The following is a 22,967-nucleotide window of genomic DNA, read 5'->3' as shown; positions in this document are numbered from 1 at the left end:
AAGGTGATTTAGTTTCGTCCGAACTGTTGCAACTTCTCCTTTCTGCCACCACACTAGACACCCATAGGCCAGAATTGGTCTTACTATTGTGGAGTAAATCCAGTGAATATGTTTGGGTTTGAGTCCCCAGTTTTTCCCGATTGCACGTCGGCGTTGTCCGAAGGCCATGCATGTTTTTTTGATTCTCAATTCGGTGTGATCATACCAGTTTAATTTGGAGTCAAGAATGACACCCAAATATTTAACTTGATTAGACACGTTGATTTCGGAACCATAAAACAGCAGAGGGCGCACCCCTCGGGTGATACGTTTTTTAGTAAATAAAACAATATTAGTTTTTAGAGGATTAACTGACAGTTCTACATGAGAACACCATCGTTCAACAGAGCGCAGAGCTTGTTGCATTATATCAAATAATGTGCTTATGCACAAACCTCTTACCAGCAGAAGAAAATCATCTGCAAATCCATAGGTTGGTATTCCACGGTCATTGAGTTTTCTCTACAAGCCGTCTGCAACTAGGTTCCACAAAAGAGGAGATAGTACACCTCCCTGTGGGCAACCACGTGTGCAAACTTTTGTAATTGAAGCCTGTCTTAAAGACGAATGAAGATTCCTGTTACTTAGCATAGTGCTAATCCAGTTAGCTATAACACCGCATCCATTATTGACGTAAACGAGACATTATCAAATGCTCCTTCTATGTCTAGAGATGCCCCTAGACATGATTGTTTCTGTGAAAAACTATTTTCAATATTGTTTACTACGTTGTACAGAAGAGTTAATGTTGATTTTCCTGATTGGTATGCATGTTGTGTCACATTAGGCGGATGTTGGACAAGGCATTCTTGCCTGATATGATGATCAATTAAACGTTCAAGTGATTTTAATAGAAATGAACTTACACACTTAGAAAAATCCAAGTAGATTTACATGCAACTGCATGGGTAGAAAGGAATCGGCTATTTACAAGTGATGATACTGCACATCTCATGTAAATTCCCGGTCGCATTCAATGCTGTTGTTTACTGTACATTTACATTATTTAGCACATCTCACGAATCTTATTGGACAGGAAGTGGTTTCGCAAAATCAAAAAAGTCACCGGTTTGAAGCAATAAAAAACTTTTATTTCACATTGATCACACTTTCTGGTTGATTATCAACACTTGAACTGATCTTCGCAGCCGATTCCCCCGACGACGGAAACGACGGCTGGTGCGATAAGACATCAGAAAATTGGATGTCATACAGTTGGGGCTATGATGTTTTGGGAACTCAGCATCAATTTCCTATAAATAACAGCAATTAGTGTGAAATTATCAAGTCAATCACATTTATTTTTAATATTGATTTACCTTTAATCAACAACCACGGTCTGATTGATGAAAAAAACTAACAACTTTTGCCGACTCAGTACGGGACGGAAAACGAACAGGAATGAAAACAAAACAAAACTGACAAACTGACACTGGCGCTGGAATAAGCATGCATTGACATGTAATTTTCATAGAAATGGTTGAGCTGCTATACTCTTTTTCGAAATTTTTCAAGTGGCGATGCAAAAATATAAAATCACTTGTATTGTAAGGCAGATGTCCGCGAGTTCGAGCCCAAGAGTAAACATCGAACACAGTTGTACCGGATAAGTTTTTCAATAACGATCCGCAAACTGTAACGTTGATAAAGTCGCGAAGGCCATAAAGATGGTAAAACGACTATAATCGAAACAAAAAAAAAAAAAAAAAACTTGTATTGTAAGGTTACATTTTTTTATCTGTGTAGACTAATAGGACGAAAGCTTTTAACTTCGTCGTATGATGATCGTCCCCCTTTAGAAATGAATTTCACGGCTATCTGCCGCCAAAGTTTAGGAATATATCCATGAGCAAAACTGCTTATTATTATTTTTCTTAATAGATATGTGTTTGAAATGATCGAAAACTTTTTGAAGCAAAACTGGAAATAACCCGTCAATTTCAGAAGATTTGTATTGAGCAAAACCATCGATTGCCCATTTGATCGATTCTGTAGTAACTATTTTCCGAGCAAAATGCAAGGAATCTAGGCTTAACTAAGTAGAATATTTCAAACTTCTCAAATGCATTAAAAATTCAAAAGCGATTACTTTTTTTTATCAGCAAATTCATCATTTAAATTGTAGAAGAATTAATATTTTTATCAAATGCTAATCAATATGAATTTTTCGATTATTTTGAAAACATTTCAAATCAAATCAAAATTGTTGAAATTGCACCCAGCAATATTGTGAACGATTTTTGTTATTTTACTGTCCCGGCCTCAGAAAACAATATTTTAAACCGTCTGTTTAAGGGATAAATTTTGCATAAAGAAGTGTTAAAATTGGCAAAAAATGGGCAAAATTGAGTTTGCTAAATTTGAAAAATAAGGTGAGTTTGCGTCCTCCCAAATCTGTTTCCTGCAATAAATGGAAAATAGTTATATATTCCTAAAGGCTGTTAATACAAAAACTACATTTGATGTATCCCATACTTTTCTGACCTGTCACAATTTACTCAAACATGTCAACAGGAGATGTAGTTTAATGAAATTTTAATTTTATTTGCTTTTTATCATAAAAGTTTTTGCAGAAGAACTTAATCATAGCGAACTTTTTCAATGGTTGATTTCATTGTCAAAAATTCCAGATTTTATCAATTGTTGGAATGCATTCACTCCCTCTTTTTCCCAGTTTTAGTTTGAAAAAGAAAAATATACCTGAAAAAGAGATAAAGTTAATGGGAGCTAAATTCTTAAAAACACTTTTTTTTTTCTTATTTGATAGGAGTTTAACCCGTTAGGGTCATTCTTCCTCGCTTCTTTAAAACACGTTTTAAATTATTGTCTTATGTTTCATATATTTTCATAAAAATTGCATTTTTTGGAACAAATTAAAATGTAAAATTTAAAAACAAATATTTTTGAACAATTTAAAAGAAATAAGGGTAACGCATGTTCCAGCTATGATTTTCAACATCAACCTAATTCTTAGCTTCTATTAAAGTACAGAATATTTATCACGTCAAAAAATTCGGTCAGAATATCACTTCCTTTGATTACAAATCAGTTCTAAGTAAATTGCAAAAATCTAGATCAGATTTGGATTCGGAATGCTCTGTTGAAATTGTTCATAAAATCTAAGTGATATCCAGTTGCCAGTCCGACACGTTAGAATAAAGTCATTCAACCTCCAAGATCTCTTCAACTTCGGCCCATGCTACTGCATCCAAAAGCCCCAAGCTCTCCGTAATGAGCCACGCCAGTAATTAGTCAGCTGTAAGTGCGTCTAATCGTCGTCAATTTGCCGCCACTACTCGAGAGAAGCAGCAAATGACCCTCTCCAGCAGCAAATATCACATTGACCCACCGCACTGTCAAAGAGCCAAAGTCAATGAAGGGAGTGGAACCAAGAAGAGAGAAAAAAAAATATAACGACTAGTAGACCCTTACCGAGGAGGGTTGTAATTAAAAAAATAAAAACTCATAATTTTCCACTTTTCCCACAACAACAGGCTTGAGGGTCCACCAGCACTTGTCAAGGTTTCACCCTTAAGGTCCGACCCGAATGGGGGCGGGGAGCTCAATGAAGGTCTTCAATGGGTTTGGCGCGTGATGTACCTGTTACCTATTGGGACTTGAATGATAAGTGACGACGAACCCCCTCTTTACCAGATTTGTTGATAATTTCTCAAAGTAAAACTTTCTCGTCTGACTTCCCCGGTCTGGGTCTCCGGTTTAACCGACCGGAGATGGGGATGGATGATCAGATTAACCGTCTCTTTGGGTCCCAACCAACAAAATGACTCACTGTCACATACCGGCTGAAGTTGGACGTGTCGTCGCCGGAAAACAGCCCGGAGGAAGTGGGCTTAAATTAAGAAATTTCTTACCTTTATACTAAATCGGCTGAGACCTAGTCAAGTTCGCTGCCGAGGCTTTTAAAAAGGTGGTACGTTTAATTAGTCGATTCAATCAAGTTTGATTAGTATTGAAGCATACGAATAATCTCTGAAGCATTCCCATAAGATATTCGAATGAAATCGTGTCAAAAACTTAACCAAAACTTAACCCGAAGTAATCACCACAGACGGATGAAAATTATTTCATAACTTTTCCACACACAAAAACGCACGTGCCAAACCTGTTTCACTGTTTCATCAGTCAGCCTCCATCCGCCGCCAGATTTCTCCTCAGTTGATTTCATTATCGTGATTCCAATTAACCGCCAAATGACCGAACTCTGGCCGCGCGGCAGACAACCGCCGAATGTCTTCCGCAGAGCCGGTCCAAAAATTCGGAAGCTCGGTTCCCCCCAAAACAGCGAAAAATAAAACCGGAGGTTTCGAAATCTTTCTTTCTTATGCCGGGAGAAATCTCGTGAAATCAATGAATGCTTTTGGTTTGTCATGTTATTTGGTTCGGAACGGGACAAATCAAGTTTTTTCTTGTTTAATTTTTAATTTAATTTCCCGCAATTTGAATTTTTCCCATGCCAAAAGTTTGAGGATGGTGGGAAATCCAATCGACTGTAACCGAAAATATTTCAAATCTTACTCATTTTTTAACGGATTTTTAATTTAAAATTTTAGAAAAAATCAAGTTCATAAAATAAAACTAGCATAATAAAACTTTCCAAGTGGACGTGTGAATTGAATTTGGCTTCTCTCTCAACATTATTGTGCTAATTTGGGGAGAGTCATTAGCGATTGGTTTCGATTTGGTTACTTTCGTTTCTCCTCATTTATTCACTCGAGCCTCCTCAGATATGTTTCAATGATTGTGATACTCATCTCCGAGAAAGGTGCCAATCTGTGAAATGGTTGTAGCCTACAGATGCCTATATATCTCACGATCTGTGGAATGGGAGCCGCCTATTTAAAAATTTAAATCGAAAACAGTAGCTTTGGAACAAAACTGTGAACTGAAAAAAGCAAAAAGTGCAAAACACGCACTCAATTTTGGAAGATTTTGAAGTCATTTGCAAAGCAGAATGTAGATATATAAAAACTAGGAAAATGTGGAGAAAACGCTAATGACAAAAATGACAAAAATGACAAAAATGACAAAAATGACAAAAATGACAAAAAGAAAAAAATGACGAAAATGACAAAAATGACAAAAATGACAAAAATGACAAAAATGACAAAAATGACAAAAATGACAAAAATGACAAAAATGACAAAAATGACAAAAATGACAAAAATGACAAAAATGACAAAAATGACAAAAATGACAAAAATGACAAAAATGACAAAAATGACAAAATGACAAAAATGACAAAAATGACAAAAATGACAAAAATGACAAAAATGACAAAAATGACAAAATGACAAAAATGACAAAAATGACAAAAATGACAAAAATGACAAAAATGACAAAAATGACAAAAATGACAAAAATGACAAAAATGACAAAATGACAAAAATGACAAAAATGACAAAAATGACAAAAATGACAAAAATGACAAAAATGACAAAAATGACAAAAATGACAAAAATGACAAAAATGACAAAAATGACAAAAATGACAAAAATGACAAAAATGACAAAAATGACAAAAATGACAAAAATGACAAAAATGACAAAAATGACAAAAATGACAAAAATGACAAAAATGACAAAAATGACAAAAATGACAAAAATGACAAAAATGACAAAAATGACAAAAATGACAAAAATGACAAAAATGACAAAAATGACAAAAATGACAAAAATGACAAAAATGACAAAAATGACAAAAATGACAAAAATGACAAAAATGACAAAATGACAAAAATGACAAAAATGACAAAAATGACAAAAATGACAATGACAAAAATGACAAAAATGACAAAAATGACAAAAATGACAAAAATGACAAAAATGACAAAAATGACAAAAATGACAAAAATGACAAAAATGACAAAAATGACAAAAATGACAAAAATGACAAAAATGACAAAAATGACAAAAATGACAAAAATGACAAAAATGACAAAAATGACAAAAATGACAAAAATGACAAAAATGACAAAAATGACAAAAATGACAAAAATGACAAAAATGACAAAAATGACAAAAATGACAAAAATGACAAAAATGACAAAAATGACAAAAATGACAAAAATGACAAAAATGACAAAAATGACAAAAATGACAAAAATGACAAAAATGACAAATATGACAAAAATGACAAAAATGACAAAAATGACAAAAATGACAAAAATGACAAAAATGACAAAAATGACAAAAATGACAAAAATGACAAAAATGACAAAAATGACAAAAATGACAAAAATGACAAAAATGACAAAAATGACAAAAGAGACAAAAATGACAAAAATGACAAAAATGACAAAAATGACAAAAATGACAAAAATGACAAAAATGACAAAAATGACAAAAATGACAAAAATGACAAAAATGACAAAAATGACAAAATTGACAAAAATGACATAAATGACATAAATGACAAAAATGACAAAAATGACCAAAATGACAAAAATGACAAAAATGACAAAAATGACAAAAATGACAAAAATGACAAAAATGACAAAAATGACAAAAATGACAAAAATGACAAAAATGACAAAAATGACAAAAATGACAAAAATGACAAAAATGACAAAAATGACAAAAATGACAAAAATGACAAAAATGACAAAAATGACAAAAATGACAAAAATGACAAAAATGACAAAAATGACAAAAATGACAAAAATGACAAAAATGACAAAAATGACAAAAATGACAAAAATGACAAAAATGACAAAAATGACAAAAATGACAAAAATGACAAAAATGACAAAAATGACAAAAATGACAAAAATGACAAAAATGACAAAAATGACAAAAATGACAAAAATGACAAAAATGACAAAAATGACAAAAATGACAAAAATGACAAAAATGACAAAAATGACAAAAATGACAAAAATGACAAAAATGACAAAAATGACAAAAATGACAAAAATGACAAAAATGACAAAAATGACAAAAATGACAAAAATGACAAAAATGACAAAAATGACAAAAATGACAAAAATGACAAAAATGACAAAAATGACAAAAATGACAAAAATGACAAAAATGACAAAAATGACAAAAATGACAAAAATGACAAAAATGAAAAAAATGACAAAAATGACAAAAATGACAAAAATGACAAAAAATACTAAAATAACTAAAATAACAATAAAAACCAAAAGTTACAAAAATTACAAAAAATTCCAAAAATACAAAAAATTACAAAAATTTCAAAAAAACACAAAAATTTAAAAAATTACTTAAGTAACTAAAAGTACAAGAATTAAAATTAACAAAATTTACAAAATAAACAAAAATTAACAAAAATGATAAAAATTACAAAAATTACAAAAATAACATAAATTACAAAATAAACAAAAATACAAAATAAACAAAAATTTCGGAAAATTAAAAAAATTACCCACAATTCATAAATTGCAAAAATTACAAAAATTGACAAAAATGACAAAAATAACAAAAAATACAAAACTTATAAAAACAACAAAAAAAAAACAAAAATAACAAAAATAACAAAAATTACAAAAATTACAAAAATTACAAAAATTACAAAAATTACAATAATTACAAAAATTACAAAAATTACAAAAATTACAAAAATTACAAAAATTACAAAAATTACAAAAATTACAAAAATTACAAAAATTACAAAAATGACAAAAATTACAAAAACTACAAAAATAACAAAAATTACAAAAATTTCAAAAGTTACAAAAATTACAAAAATAACAAAAATTTCAAAAATTACAAAAATTACAAAAATTACAAAAATTACAAAAATTACAAAAATTACAAAAATGACAAAAATTACAAAAATTACAAAAATTACAAAAATGACAAAAATGACAAAAATTACAAAAATGACAAAAATCACAAAAATGACAAAAATGACAAAAATGACAAAAGTGACAAAAATTACAAAAATTACAAAAATTACAAAAATTACAAAAACTACAAAAATAACAAACATTACAAAAATTACAAAAATTACAAAAATGGCAAAAATAAATTACAAAAATAACAAAAATAACAAAAATAACAAAAATAACAAAAATTACAAAAATTACAAAAGTTACAAAAATTACAAAAATTACAAAAATTACAAAAATTACAAAAATTACAAAAATTACAAAAATTACAAAAAATGACAAAAATGACAAAAATTACAAAAATTACAATAATTACAAAAATTACAAAAATTACAAAAATTACAAAAATTACAAAAATTACAAAAATTACAAAAATTACAAAAATTACTGTTGCGGGTACCCCTGGGATTTAGCAACTCTAGTGACGTGAGTACCGGTCGTCCCCTGGATGACATAATAACATGTTTAGAAGCGGGAAGAAACGTCAACTTCAGGCGAATGCTTACTCATGATTAGAATCAAATGTTTACCTTTGGAAGTCGTATCCAGTCTAGAAAACTAACAGTGATAGTTTAGCCTAGTTTAATTCTGTTAAAAGGCCCAGTTTACCCTAGTAAATTTCACCAACGTTGGTAAGCAGCGTAGTTTATTATATAAATTTCTAACTCCATCGGAATGTGCTAATCAGATCATCTTCTGTAGTTCTTTCACCCCGGATAGAAACCTTCTTTGACATACACAAACTGCTCAAGCGAGAGTTTGCGACTACGTAGTAAGTAGCAAATTATAAATCCAGTCTTTATTCAGTATAATGAATAATTTAACTCTAACAGCCTTCGATTGCTGATCAACATATCGTCAGAACTTGCCCTTGAAGTAAAAGAGAGAGAAACACATTGTATGTATACAATCATTAATAAAACTAATTTAGGATTAACACTATTAATAAATTGCAGCTTTAAAGCATCAGCTATAAAATCGGTTTTTCCTTCGGCGGTTCTGAACAAACTTTAAAGAATTTCTTCATAATGGAAAGCTCCACGAACGGATGTAAGTCGCAACTTGTAGAGCAGTTTAATTGTATGATGTGTAATCTCCCGGATTCCGCCGATCATTTAGTCGGGTGCGATAACTGTGAGGCATGGGCACACTATCAATGTGCCGGCGTTACTGACTCTATTTCCGAACCCGATCGAACATGGCATTGTCCGAGGTGCAGAGGAGCTCCAGCCTTGACTGGAGAAATGCAAAAAACCCGATCGGAAAGAGTCGGCAGCCTTCGATCAAGTAAACGTCCTGATAATCGTCTGCGTATGCTCGAGGAGCAGCGAGAACTCCGGCTAAACGCCTTGGCTGAAAAAGTGAACATCGAGGAAGAGTTTATTAGACAGAAGTACGATACCCTGTCGGATACTTCTACTATTGGTTCCAGTAGACGCAGTAGAAGTAGCAGAACCAGTGTTCAGATAGTTGAGGATTGGTTGGCTGGCCCCGCGCCATCCACTGGAGGTTTTGTGTCTGCTAGACCGTTCACGAACCCCGTTACACAGGTCCCAGTTCGACAAAGCTTGAACTTTCCTATTGGGCATAGAAACAACAGTCCAGTACATCGTGCGATGGTCCCTGCTTCCGCTTCTACACCGCAAACCACTTTCATCTCTACAATAATAAGTAGCACCAACTTTGTTGCTCCCTCCTTTTCGATTGTTGTTCCGTTGACGGTAACAACTTGCGATTCACTATATTCGGCTGGTAACCTGACCTTGACGCAGAGTAATGCGGGGTATAGAGTAGCTTCATCCGTGTATCAACCACCCAAAACGGTATTTTCATGTGCTCCGAAGATTCCTACTACTTTGAACGTTTTAAGCCAAACCCGAACAACCGGAAGTGAAGGATATTTTATACCAGTATCAAAATACACTGGAACAATTCCTAAAATCGCTTCGAAAACGACATTTCTGACGAGTGTGGAGATCGGAAAGATACATCGCCCTAAATTATCTATCGCCGAAAATTTCGGCCGCGTGAAATTTCCTACAAACCTGAAACGCCGATCTGCTCCGTGTAGGTTTGAACCAAACACAATAGATTCGATTACAAGTAATAGAGCAAGCGCTGTTCCTGTTCATCGAGATAACAATTTGGTTTCTTCTTCGGTGAGTGAGCTGGCTTCTACTTTGAGAAACATGCAGCTTTCCTCAGAATAAATGACTACAGGATGCAGTACGCAACACAGTGAAACTAGAATCCAAAATGATAACCGTTCGCCAGCAAAGTGTCATACATGCTCCCGATCAATTATTGATGGTGAAATAATACCGATGTCCACAAAATTTGGGTTCAGTTCAGAATTGAGAACAAGCGCCGGTGTAAGTAACACTACAAACAGCCATTCGTCTCTTGATAACTGCAGACCACTATTGATATCTTCAATGCCTAATGAACCCGCAAGAAATATGAGTAATCGTGAAGAAGATCGTATTGAGGAAACCCCCTGTGATCGACAACTTTCAGCCAACATTAATGTCTCGTGTCCAGCTAAAATAGCAAGAAACTCGATTATACAAAACCTGTCTTCATTCCAAGGATCTGAAACTCGTTCGTTTCCACTCATCGTTCAGTGAGAGATTTCTCCGGCGAAACAAAAGTTTCATTGCTCTTGCCTGCAACATTTCCATGTGACTGTTTTCAGGCTAGAAGGAATGCCTATGGCGAATCCACAGCTTCTTGTATCATTCATGCAGAAGCATGCAACAAATATCCACCGACAAGCGATACATTCACTGGCGAACTGCGACATTCAAAAAACAACTTGTTGCAGTTCGCTGCTGAGCGAATCGGTCGAGAACATGTTCACTTAAGTGCTTCGCGAACCAATAATCTAAATTATGTTTCGTCTTGATGGTCCAACGAATTGCGGTAGTGTTCAGCTGGGGAAGTATAAAATTGTTTTGGCTTATAAATGAGAAACATTAAAAGTAATTTTTCATTGCTAACATTTTTTTTTCAAATCGGCTTTTTACAAAAATACAAGTTCTGCAGAAGTTCGAGAAAAAAATCAATTAAATATGAACGTAAGTGTTGCCATTGATGAATGAGAACCGGATCGGATTTAAAAATGCAATCGGAGACATCGATCATATTTAATTGGTGCTTAAATGAGTTAATTATAAAAATAAAAAAAGGTCGAGATCTTATGTTATTTCTAATAGCAATTTTTGAGTAAAGATCGAATTTCTGGGAATATTTTTCGGATATCTGATTTATTTTTATATTGATATGGAGTATTTAAGAGTTGGATGATAAAGTAAATCAAAACTGATTTCAGTTCACATGGTACCTGGCTGTTGAAGCCAAAAAAGGTATTTTTTATTCTTAAATTCTAGTTAGTGTAGGAAAATTGCGACAAACTTTTCAGATTTTTTTACCTTTTTAGTATTAAACATGGTGTTGCTTTAACTTTAAATACATGTGTACTGTGATGCACTGGAAAAACATTAAAAAACTATAGATTTTTAATAAATTTATTTTTTGAGGCCTTGAAGATGGTCATAAATAATCTTAAAAGACTACTATATATTTTAAAAATACCTTATCAAAATTTGCAAAAATTGAAGACTCAGCCTTAACACAAAAATAAATTTTACAAATGTTTACTCAATAAAAACTAAGAATTTGAAATCAAGATAATGACCAAGACAATTTAACAATGTTTTTTTTTATCAAAGTTTTCAAATAAAAGTTTTTGGCAATAATAAATCACTATCAATATCTAGAAACAGCAGCTCATATTAGGCTTCAGAATTAAAAATAGAATTAAAATTTCCAAATTAAAATACTTTCAAACACACAATTTAAAATCTGAAAATTTGATAAAAATTATCAAATGAACTTCAGTTCCTTTCAATCGATTAATAAATAATTAAATTCAACATAAAATAAAATAATAATCAACTCAATTCTGAACTGGTATAATCGTTATCAGATGATACCAAATGTTTAGGTTCTAACATTTGAATTGGCTGTAGAATTTGAGTCTGAAGTTTTTCGTGACATTTTGCCTAACTCTGATCGGTTACACCCACTTTTTTTGTTTAGAAATCATTCTGTACACTATATTACTTCAACAACATAAAAAAAAGAAAATTAAATAAAATCTTTACTTTCAATTTTCAAATGTTCTATTTCTATCCCCTTGTGAAAAGAGGCAATTGTCAATCTGGATAAATGATTAATGATGAATGGTTAATGATGAAACGCAAAAAATCTGCTTATCAAAATGTGAAAAAAGCATTTTCAAAATATTGACTGTTTAAAACGTTAAACAGTGCATAAGACTACATTTTATTACGTTATTCCTCGAGCATATTTTTTTTTTATTTTTACAATCCTCAATTAACACATTTTCCATTACCCACGCTTCAATTTTACATGAAATTTTTCGCTGCCTATTTCCGGTGCAATAGTTACATTATTATCTTGAAGCTTCAAGCAACGCCAGACAAAAGTTGTTGAAAAAACACGCGTTCCCGCAAAAACATGACATACCCGCAAGACTCGACATTTGTGATCTGCATATGAGCGAGTTAAAGAGAGCGTTCGCTCTCGAATGCTTCACTTTCAAATTTGACTTGAAGATATTCGCAAGCGAACGCAACAAGCCAACAATTTCCTCTTTTCAGTTCTTTTAGCAACTGATACATCAAACGGAGATTTGGCCTGTGGGCAAACAATCAATTCGTGTGGATGGGATAGGATTTGTTTCGACTGTGAAACACGCAACGCAACGATTCCCTCTGATGATGCTAACATTAAATGTCGCGCAACATCCTCTCTTTTCACACAGCAAAGGAAGAGAATTGTAATACAATTTGAGGGGGCTTTGGAAGTATCGCCTATATTGGATCAATCATGAACAAGTATCGGAACCTTGCTTCATTCCCACATGTGGACAACGTTGAAAATGATGTTTTACGATCACCAGACGCTGATGCACAACCACTTCGAAATGCAAACTCAGGCCCCACCAAAATTCAACTCGCAGCCCGTCAGTATGTTGCTCGAGATTTGGAGACTTTCTACGGAGATCCTCTTGAGTGGCCACTTTTCTACAGTACGTTTTGCAATAGCACTGAAACGTGTGGTTTGTCAGATGCAGAAAACTTAGCAAGATTACAGAGATGTCTGAAGGGCAAAGCGTTAGATGCGGTTCGAAGTTCCCTGCTAGTGCCCGAGACAGTATCCGATGTAATGGACACACTCAAAATGTTATTCGGTAAACCAGAAGTCCTCGTGTTTTCGCTATTACAAAAGTTAAGAGATACCCCTGGCCCGAAACAAGACAACGTACAATCCATCATTAATTTCGGATTGATGGTGAAGAACGTCGTTAATCACATGGTTGTTTTTAAGCTAACGGTTCATCTGTCCGACCCTACAATGTTAAAGGAATTAATCGAAAAATTGCCAATTCAAATGCAAGTTGAGTGGTGTCGATTCAAACGAGGAAAGATGAACGTCAATTTAGAAACATTTAAGGAGTTTATGAGCGAGTATATTGAAGTAACATCGGATGTGGCATTTCCTTTGTCGGGTGGAAAGGTCAAGAATTCAAAAGAACCTCGTGAGAAGCAAAGGTTATTTTTACATGCAGATGGAAGTAATGATGAATCGCAAGAAAAAATAACGGCAAGTGTTTCCAGGCCGATAGGAAGCAGAGAAAAAACCTGCGTCTTTTGTAACAACTCTACTCACGAAATAGCATCCTGCGTACGGTTTAAGGATCTGGAAGTGGAAGAAAGGTGGAACGTAGTGAAGCACAGAAATCTGTGCAGGGTCTGTTTGATTCCCCATAGAAGGTGGCCCTGTAGATCAAATAAAGAATGTGAAGTTGAAGGCTGTCGCGTGCGCCACCACACCCTGCTACACTCGAGCACTGCTACGGATAATAACGTCTCGCAGTCTACAGATTCGGCTAGTACAACTTACGTTTCACATCATAACGTACACATTCTTACATCTGCATCTCTGTTCCGGTATTTGCCAGTAGTAATCAGAGGAGGTGAAAAAGAGATTAAAACTGTTGCATTTTTGGATGATGGCTCATCTTCTTCACTCCTTGATGCCAAAATCGCCGAAGCCATTGGTTTAGAAGGGGTCTCGGACTCGTTTTTCCTAAGTTGGACAAGTAATATTTCCAGGGAGGAGAAAAATTCGAAACGCGTGGCGATCGAGCTTCGAAGTATTAACGCCAAACAAGGTTTCAAATTGGGGAATGTCCGCACCGTTAACGAATTGAAATTACCACGGCAATCTTTGGACTACGACGAAATGCAGAAACATTATCCACATCTAAGGGGTCTTCCCGTGGAGAGTTACGACGATGTTTCTCCTGGAATTATCATCGGAATTGAACATGTACATCTGTTAACCCAGTTGAAAATCAGAGAAGGTCGACAAGGTGAACCAGTGGCAGTTAAGACTCGGATCGGTTGGTGTGTTTTCGGAAAACAGTTATCGTTCCTTGATGAAGCCCAACAACTCCACGTGCATTGCGACGAGTATATGGACAATATGAGTCTTCATCAACAAATGAGTAAATTCTACGGTATCGAAGAAGCCAGTACTATCGCCGCACCCCAATCAGATTCGGACAAGTTGGCGGTAGAAATCTTAAATAAAACCACCTTGCGCCTACAGGACCGTTTTGAAACAGGGCTTCCATGGAAATTCAAATACCCAGATTTCCCGGAAAGTTTTGAAATGGCAAAGCGTAGGATGGTTTCCTTGGAGAGACGATTGCAGAAAAATCCACAATTAGCTTTTGCAGTTCAGCAGCAAGTGAGTAGCTATTTGGAGAAAAATTACGCTCATATCGCCACGAAAGAAGAGTTAGCTAAAACCAACCCCAGGCGCGTCTGGTATTTACCTCTGGGAGTCGTCCAAAATCCGAAAAAACCTGGAAAAGTAAGGCTGATATGGGATGCCGCTGCTCGGGTGAATAACATCTCCTTTAACGACATGCTACTGACAGGGCCTGATCTGTTGACTTCGTTGCCTTGTATCCTGTTGCGATTTCGACAGAGGAATATTGCTGTGTGTGGTGACATCAAGGAGATGTTCCACCAAATTCGAATTCGTGCTCAAGATAGTCAGTCGCAGCGTTTCCTGTATCGAGCGAATCCTAAAGACCAGCCTCAAGTGTATGTAATGGATGTGGTAACATTCGGAGCGACTTGCTCTCCATTCATTTCGCAATTCATTAAGAACAAAAACGCTAGAGACCATGCCGTAGATTACCCGGAAGCAGCTGAGGCAATAATCAAGAATCACTACATGGATGATTATTTGCAAAGTTTGGACACAGTTGAAGAAGCAGTGACTCGAGTACTAGATGTCAAATATGTACATGCAAGGGGAGGCTTCGAAATTCGGAATTTTCTCTCCAATTCACCGGAAGTACTGACACAAATTGGGGAGTCAAAATTATCTGAAAAGAAATCGTTAAATTTGGAGCCAGGCGTCGAAGAGTCCGATAGAGCCGAGCGGATACTAGGAATGATGTGGTTACCTGCGTCCGACCACTTAACGTTCAGTACTGGTTTATACGCTGAAATATCGAAGTTTGTTGGAGGAGAATTTAAACCTACCAAGCGTCAGGAGATTTGGAAGCACGGATCAGAATGGGACGAACAAATTCCGGATGAACTGTTTGAAAAATGGAATCAATGGAGTGAACTTCTGAAAGATTTGGATGTGGTACGTGTTCCTCGTTGCTTCTTCAGTGGAATGGTAAGTAACGAGTTTGAAAGTCTCCAATTGCATATGTTCGTGGATGCAAGTGAAGCTGCATATGCCTGCGTAGCTTATTTGAGAGTTTTACATCACAACGTTCCTCGATGTGCATTTGTAACCGCCAAAACAAAAGTTGCACCTTTACGCCCTCTGTCCATTCCACGTCTTGAACTTCAAGCTGCTCTCAAAGGCAGCAGAGAAATGAATAACATTTGCTCGTCTTTAGATCTGCATATCAAACAGCGTTTTCTATGGACCGATTCACAAACAGTGCTTGCTTGGCTACGTTCAGATAGCAGAAAGTACCACCAGTTTGTTAGCTACAGGGTAGGAGAAATTTTAAGCACCACGACTATTAGTGAATGGCGATATATTCCTTCCAAGCTCAATGTAGCCGATAAGGCCACCAAATGGGACAGTGGACCCGAATTCTCTCCCGACAGTATTTGGTTCAAGGGACCTTCATTTCTACTTGACCCAGAGTCAGAATGGCCACAAGATAAAAAAGTTAACCCCACCACACAGGACGTGAGAATTCATTTTCTACACCACTTTGAGGCTCCAACTTATTTCATCATTGATCCTACTCGATTTTCTCTCTGGAGCCACTTATTGCGAACCACAACCTTCATTATCCGAGCAATCAACAAGTTTCGAAAGTCAGGCAAATCCGGAATCCTTACATCGGAAGAATTTCAAGCGGCTGAAAATGTGCAGATGAATATGCAGCGTTGAAATCTAGTCAAAAAGGTATCAGTAAAAACAGTGAATTGTATAAGCTTTCTCCGTTTATGGATGCATATGGTGTGTTGAGAATTGATAGCAGAATTAGAGAAGCCCCAGTAGCCCTGTACAATACAAAATTTCCAATAATACTACCTAGAACCCATCGAATCACCTTTTTAGTGGTAGATAGTTTCCATCGCCGGTTCGTTCATGGAAACGCTGAAACCGTTCTGAATGAGATGCGCCAACAATTTTATATACCTAGTCTACGATCAGTCATTAAGAAAGTTGCGAAAAATTGTCTACTTTGTCGTATCAAAAATGCCTCACCAAGACCACCCAAGATGGCTCCCCTACCAACGGTTCGATTGACTCCCTATGTCCGACCATTTACCCATACTGGGGTTGATTATTTCGGCCCAATCTTGGTCAAACAAAATCGAAGTCTCGTGAAACGTTGGGGAGTATTATTCACTTGTTTGACAATAAGAGCAGTTCATATGGAAGTCGCCCATAGCCTTTCATCGAATTCATGTATTTTAGCCATTAGGCGATTCGTAGCTCGAAGAGGATCCCCCGCATCATTTTATTCAGATCAGGGCACGAACTTTCAAGGAGCAAAAAACATACTGCAAAAGCAGATTCAAGATATTGAAACAGATTGTGCAGCCACATTCACAAACTCAAATACACGCTGGATTTTGAATCCGCCTGCTACTCCCCACATGGGAGGTGCGTGGGAACGCATGGTCAGATCTATTAAAAAAGGGATGGAAGGAATTTCTGATTATTGTCGAAACCCATGTGATGAAGTATTAGAGACAGTTGTGCTAGAAGCTGAAGCCATCGTCAATTCGAGACCGCTTACTTATATTCCCATTGGTTCAGAGATTAATGAGGCTATTACTCCTAACCACTTCCTTCTTTATGGAGACAAGGGAATCACTCAACCAATGAGTGAGTGCAGAACGGACGGAAATATCCTTCGATATAGTTGGCAGCTGGCAAGCAGACTCGCAGACATCTTTTGGAGCCGATGGATCCGTGAATACTTACCAACCCTAACCAGACGCACAAAATGGTTCGAGGCAACGAAACCACTCGAGCCAGGAGATGTAGTTATCGTTGTGGACGAAAAGAAGCGAAACGGTTGGACAAGAGGGCTGATTCTAGAAGTCATTAAAGGGACCGACAACCAGGTACGACGTGCGCTTGTTAGAACTTCAACGGGAATCACCGAAAAATCAGTAACCAACCTGGCACTCCTAGATGTCAGATCAGACATGCCGAATGAGGAGCATCCATCATCGCCGGAACTACACGGGGAGGGGGATGTTGCGGGTACCCCTGGGATTTAGCAACTCTAGTGACGTGAGTACCGGTCGTCCCCTGGATGACATAATAACATGTTTAGAAGCGGGAAGAAACGTCAACTTCAGGCGAATGCTTACTCATGATTAGAATCAAATGTTTACCTTTGGAAGTCGTATCCAGTCTAGAAAACTAACAGTGATAGTTTAGCCTAGTTTAATTCTGTTAAAAGGCCCAGTTTACCCTAGTAAATTTCACCAACGTTGGTAAGCAGCGTAGTTTATTATATAAATTTCTAACTCCATCGGAATGTGCTAATCAGATCATCTTCTGTAGTTCTTTCACCCCGGATAGAAACCTTCTTTGACATACACAAACTGCTCAAGCGAGAGTTTGCGACTACGTAGTAAGTAGCAAATTATAAATCCAGTCTTTATTCAGTATAATGAATAATTTAACTCTAACAGCCTTCGATTGCTGATCAACATATCGTCAGAACTTGCCCTTGAAGTAAAAGAGAGAGAAACACATTGTATGTATACAATCATTAATAAAACTAATTTAGGATTAACACTATTAATAAATTGCAGCTTTAAAGCATCAGCTATAAAATCGGTTTTTCCTTCGGCGGTTCTGAACAATTACAAAAATTACAAAAATTACAAAAATTACAAAAATTACAAAAATTACAAAAATTACAAAAATTACAAAAATTACAAAAATTACAAAAATTACAAAAATTACAAAAATTACAAAAATTACAAAAATTACAAAAATTACAAAAATTACAAAAATTACAAAAATTACAAAAATTACAAAATAACAAAAATTACAAAAATTACAAATATTACAAAAATTACAAAAATGACAAAAATTAAAAAAATTACAAAAATTACAAAAATGACAAAAATTTCAAAAATTACAAAAATTACAAAAATTACAAAAATTACAAAAATTACAAAAATTACAAAAATTACAAAAATTACAAAAATTACAAAAGTTTCAAAAATTACAAAAATTACAAAAATTACAAAAATTACAAAAATTACAAAAATTACAAAAATTACAAAAATTACAAAAATTACAAAAATTACAAAAATGACAAAAATTACAAAATTAACAAAAAGTACAAAAATTACAAAAATAACAATCATATCAGAAATTACAAAAATGACAAAAATTATAATTATTACAAATATTACAAAAATGACAAAAATGACAAAAATTACAAAAATTACAAAAATTACAAAAATCACAAAAATTACAAAAATTACAAAAATTACAAAAATTACAAAAATAACAAAAATTACAAAAATTACAAAAATTACAAAAATTTCAAAAATTACAAAAATTACAAAAATTACAAAAATTACAAAATTTACAAAAATTACAAAAATTACAAAAATTACAAAAATTACAAAAATTACAAAAATTACAAAAATTACAAAAATTACAAAAATTACAAAAATTACAAAAATGACAAAAATTACAAAATAACAAAAATTACAAAAATTACAAAAATTACAAAAATTACAAAAATTACAAAAATTACAAAAATTACAAAAATTACAAAAATTACAAAAATTACAAAAATTACAAAAATTACAAAAATTACAAAAATTACAAAAATTACAAAAATTACAAAAATTACAAAAATTACAAAAAATACAAAAATGACAAAAATTGCAAAAATTACAAAAATTACAAAAATTACAAAAATTACAAAAATTACAAAAATTACAAAAATTACAAAAATTACAAAAATTACAAAAATTACAAAAATTACAAAAATTACAAAAATTACAAAAATTACAAAAATTACAAAAATTATTAAAATTACAAAAATTACAAAAATTACAAAAATTACAAAAATTACAAAAATTACAAAAATTACAAAAATTACAAAAATTACAAAAATTACAAAAAACACTAAAACAAAAATTACAAAAATTACAAAAATTACAAAAATTACAAAAATTACAAAAATTACAAAAATTACAAAAATAACAAAAATAACAAAAATTACAAAAATTACAAAAATTCCAAAAATTACAAAAATTACAAAAATTACAAAAATTACAAATATTACAAAAATTACAAAAATGACAAAAATTAAAAAAATTACAAAAATTACAAAAATGACAAAAATTTCAAAAATTACAAAAATTAAAAATTACAAAAATTACAAAAATTACAAAAATTACAAAAATTACAAAAATTACAAAAATTACAAAAATTACAAAAATTACAAAAATTACAAAAATTACAAAAATTACAAAAATTACAAAAATTACAAAAATTACAAAAATTACAAAAATTACAAAAATTACAAAAATTACAAAAATTACAAAAATTACAAAAATTACAAAAATTACAAAATTAACAAAAAGTACAAAAATTACAAAAATAACAATCATATCAGAAATTACAAAAATGACAAAAATTATAATTATTACAAATATTACAAAAATGACAAAAATGACAAAAATTACAAAAATTACAAAAATTACAAAAATTACAAAACTTACAAAAATTACAAAAATTGCAAAAATTGCAAAAATTACAAAAATCACAAAAATTACAAAAATGACAAAAATTACAAAAATTACAAAAATTACAAAAATTACAAAAATTACAAAAATTACAAAAATTACAAAAATTACAAAAATTACAAAAATTACAAAAATTACAAAAATTACAAAAATTACAAAAATTACAAAAATTACAAAAATTACAAAAATTACAAAAATTACAAAAATTACAAAAATTACAAAAATTACAAAAATTACAAAAATTACAAAAATTACAAAAAACACTAAAACAAAAATTACAAAAATTACAAAAATTACAAAAATTACAAAAATTACAAAAATTACAAAAATTACAAAAATAACAAAAATAACAAAAATTACAAAAATTACAAAAATTCCAAAAATTACAAAAATTCCAAAAATTACAAAAATTACAAAAATTACAAAAATTACAAATATTACAAAAATTACAAAAATGACAAAAATTAAAAAAATTACAAAAATTACAAAAATGACAAAAATTTCAAAAATTACAAAAATTAAAAATTACAAAAATTACAAAAATTACAAAAATTACAAAAATTACAAAAATTACAAAAATTACAAAAATTACAAAAATTACAAAAATTACAAAAATTACAAAAATTACAAAAATTACAAAAATTACAAAAATTACAAAAATTACAAAAATTACAAAAATTACAAAAATTACAAAAATTACAAAAATGACAAAAATTACAAAATTAACAAAAAGTACAAAAATTACAAAAATAACAATCATATCAGAAATTACAAAAATGACAAAAATTATAATTATTACAAATATTACAAAAATGACAAAAATGACAAAAATTACAAAAATTACAAAAATTACAAAAATTTAAAAATTAGAAAATTACAAAAATTACAAAAATTACAAAAATTACAAAAATTACAAAAATTACAAAAATTACAAAAATTACAAAAATTACAAAAATTACAAAAATTACAAAAATTACAAAAATTACAAAAATTACAAAAATTACAAAAATTACAAAAATTACAAAAATTACAAAAATTACAAAAATTACAAAAATTACAAAAATTACAAAAATTACAAAAATTACAAAAATTACAAAAATTACAAAAATTACAAAAATTACAAAAATTACAAAAATTACAAAAATTACAAAAATTACAAAAATTACAAAAATTACAAAAATTACAAAAATTACAAAAATTACAAAAATTACAAAAATTACAAAAATTACAAAAATTACAAAAATTACAAAAATTACAAAAATTACAAAAATTACAAAAATTACAAAAATTACAAAAATTACAAAAATTACAAAAATTACAAAAATTACAAAAATTACAAAAATTACAAAAATTACAAAAAATCACAAAAATTACAAAAATTACAAAAATTACAAAAATAACAAAAATTTCAAAAATTACAAAAATTACAAAAATAACAAAAAATACAAAAATAACAAAAATTACAAAAATTAAAAAATTACAAAAATTACAAAAATTACAAAAATTACAAAAATAACAAGAATTACAAAAGTTACAAAAATTACAAAAATTACAAAAATTACAAAAATTACAAAAATTACAAAAATTACAAAACTTACAAAAATAACAAAAATAACAAAAATAACAAAAATTACAAAAATTACAAAAATTACAAAAATTACAAAAATTACAAAAATTACAAAAATTACAAAAATTACAAAAATGACAAAAATTACAAAAATTACAAAAATTACAAAAATTACAAAAATTACAAAAATTACAACAATTACAAAAATTACAAAAATTACAAAAATTACAAAATTACAAAAATTACAAAAATTACAAAAATTACAAAAATTACAAAAATTACAAAAATTACAAAAATTACAAAAATTACAAAAATTACAAAAATTACAAAAATTACAAAAATTACAAAAATTACAAAAATTACAAAAATTACAAAAATTACAAAAATTACAAAAATTACAAAAATTACAAAAATTACAAAAATTACAAAAATTACAAAAATTTCAAAAATTACAAAAATTACAAAAATTACAAAAATTACAAAAATTACAAAAATTACAAAAATTACAAAAATTACAAAAAATTACAAAAATTACAAAAATTACAAAAATTACAAAAAATAACAAAAATTACAAAAATAACAAAAACTACAAAAATTACAAAAATTACAAAAATTACAAAAATAACAAAAATTACAAAAATAACAAAAATTACAAAAATTACAAAAATTACAAAAATTACAAAAATTACAAAAATTATAAAAATGACAAAAATTACAAAAATCACAAAAATTACAAAAATTACAAAAATTACAAAAACTACCAAAATTACAAAAATGACAAAAATAACAAAAATTACAAAAATTACAAAAATTACAAAAATTACAAAAATTACAAAAATAACAAAAATTACAAAAATTACCCAAAATTACAAAAATTACAAAAATTACAAAAATTACAAAAATTACAAAAATTACAAAAATTACAAAAATTACAAAAATTACAAAAATTACAAAAATTACAAAAATTACAAATATTACAAAAATTACAAAAATTACAAAAATTACAAAAATTACAAAACTGACAAAAATGACAAAAATTACAAAAATTACAATAATGACAAAAATGACAAAAATTACAAAATTAAAAAAATGACAAAAATTT

At 30.9% G+C, this 22,967-nt stretch overlaps 2 protein-coding genes across 2 annotated transcripts in view; both read left to right on the top strand.

Annotated features, from left to right (window-relative positions):
• The window catches only part of LOC129748529 (uncharacterized), a 443,948-nt gene that overhangs the window by 48,542 nt on the left and 372,439 nt on the right, over positions 1–22,967 (top strand). The window lies entirely within an intron of this gene.
• On the top strand, positions 12,827–16,444 carry LOC129758643 (uncharacterized). The gene has a single exon (XM_055756194.1). The coding sequence runs from the start codon at positions 12,827–12,829 to the stop codon at positions 16,442–16,444; it is 3,618 nt and encodes a 1,205-aa protein (XP_055612169.1).

This window comes from Uranotaenia lowii, chromosome 1 (genome assembly GCF_029784155.1).
Source record: "Uranotaenia lowii strain MFRU-FL chromosome 1, ASM2978415v1, whole genome shotgun sequence".
NCBI lineage: Eukaryota > Metazoa > Arthropoda > Insecta > Diptera > Culicidae > Uranotaenia > Uranotaenia lowii.
The sequence above is the reverse complement of the archived record's forward strand: the minus strand, read 5'-3'. Positions and strand labels throughout refer to the sequence as shown.

Excerpts from the sequence above, each read along its gene's own strand:
- LOC129758643 (XM_055756194.1), top strand. The coding sequence starts at position 12,827 with ATGAACAAGTATCGGAACCTTGCTTCATTCCCACATGTGGACAACGTT.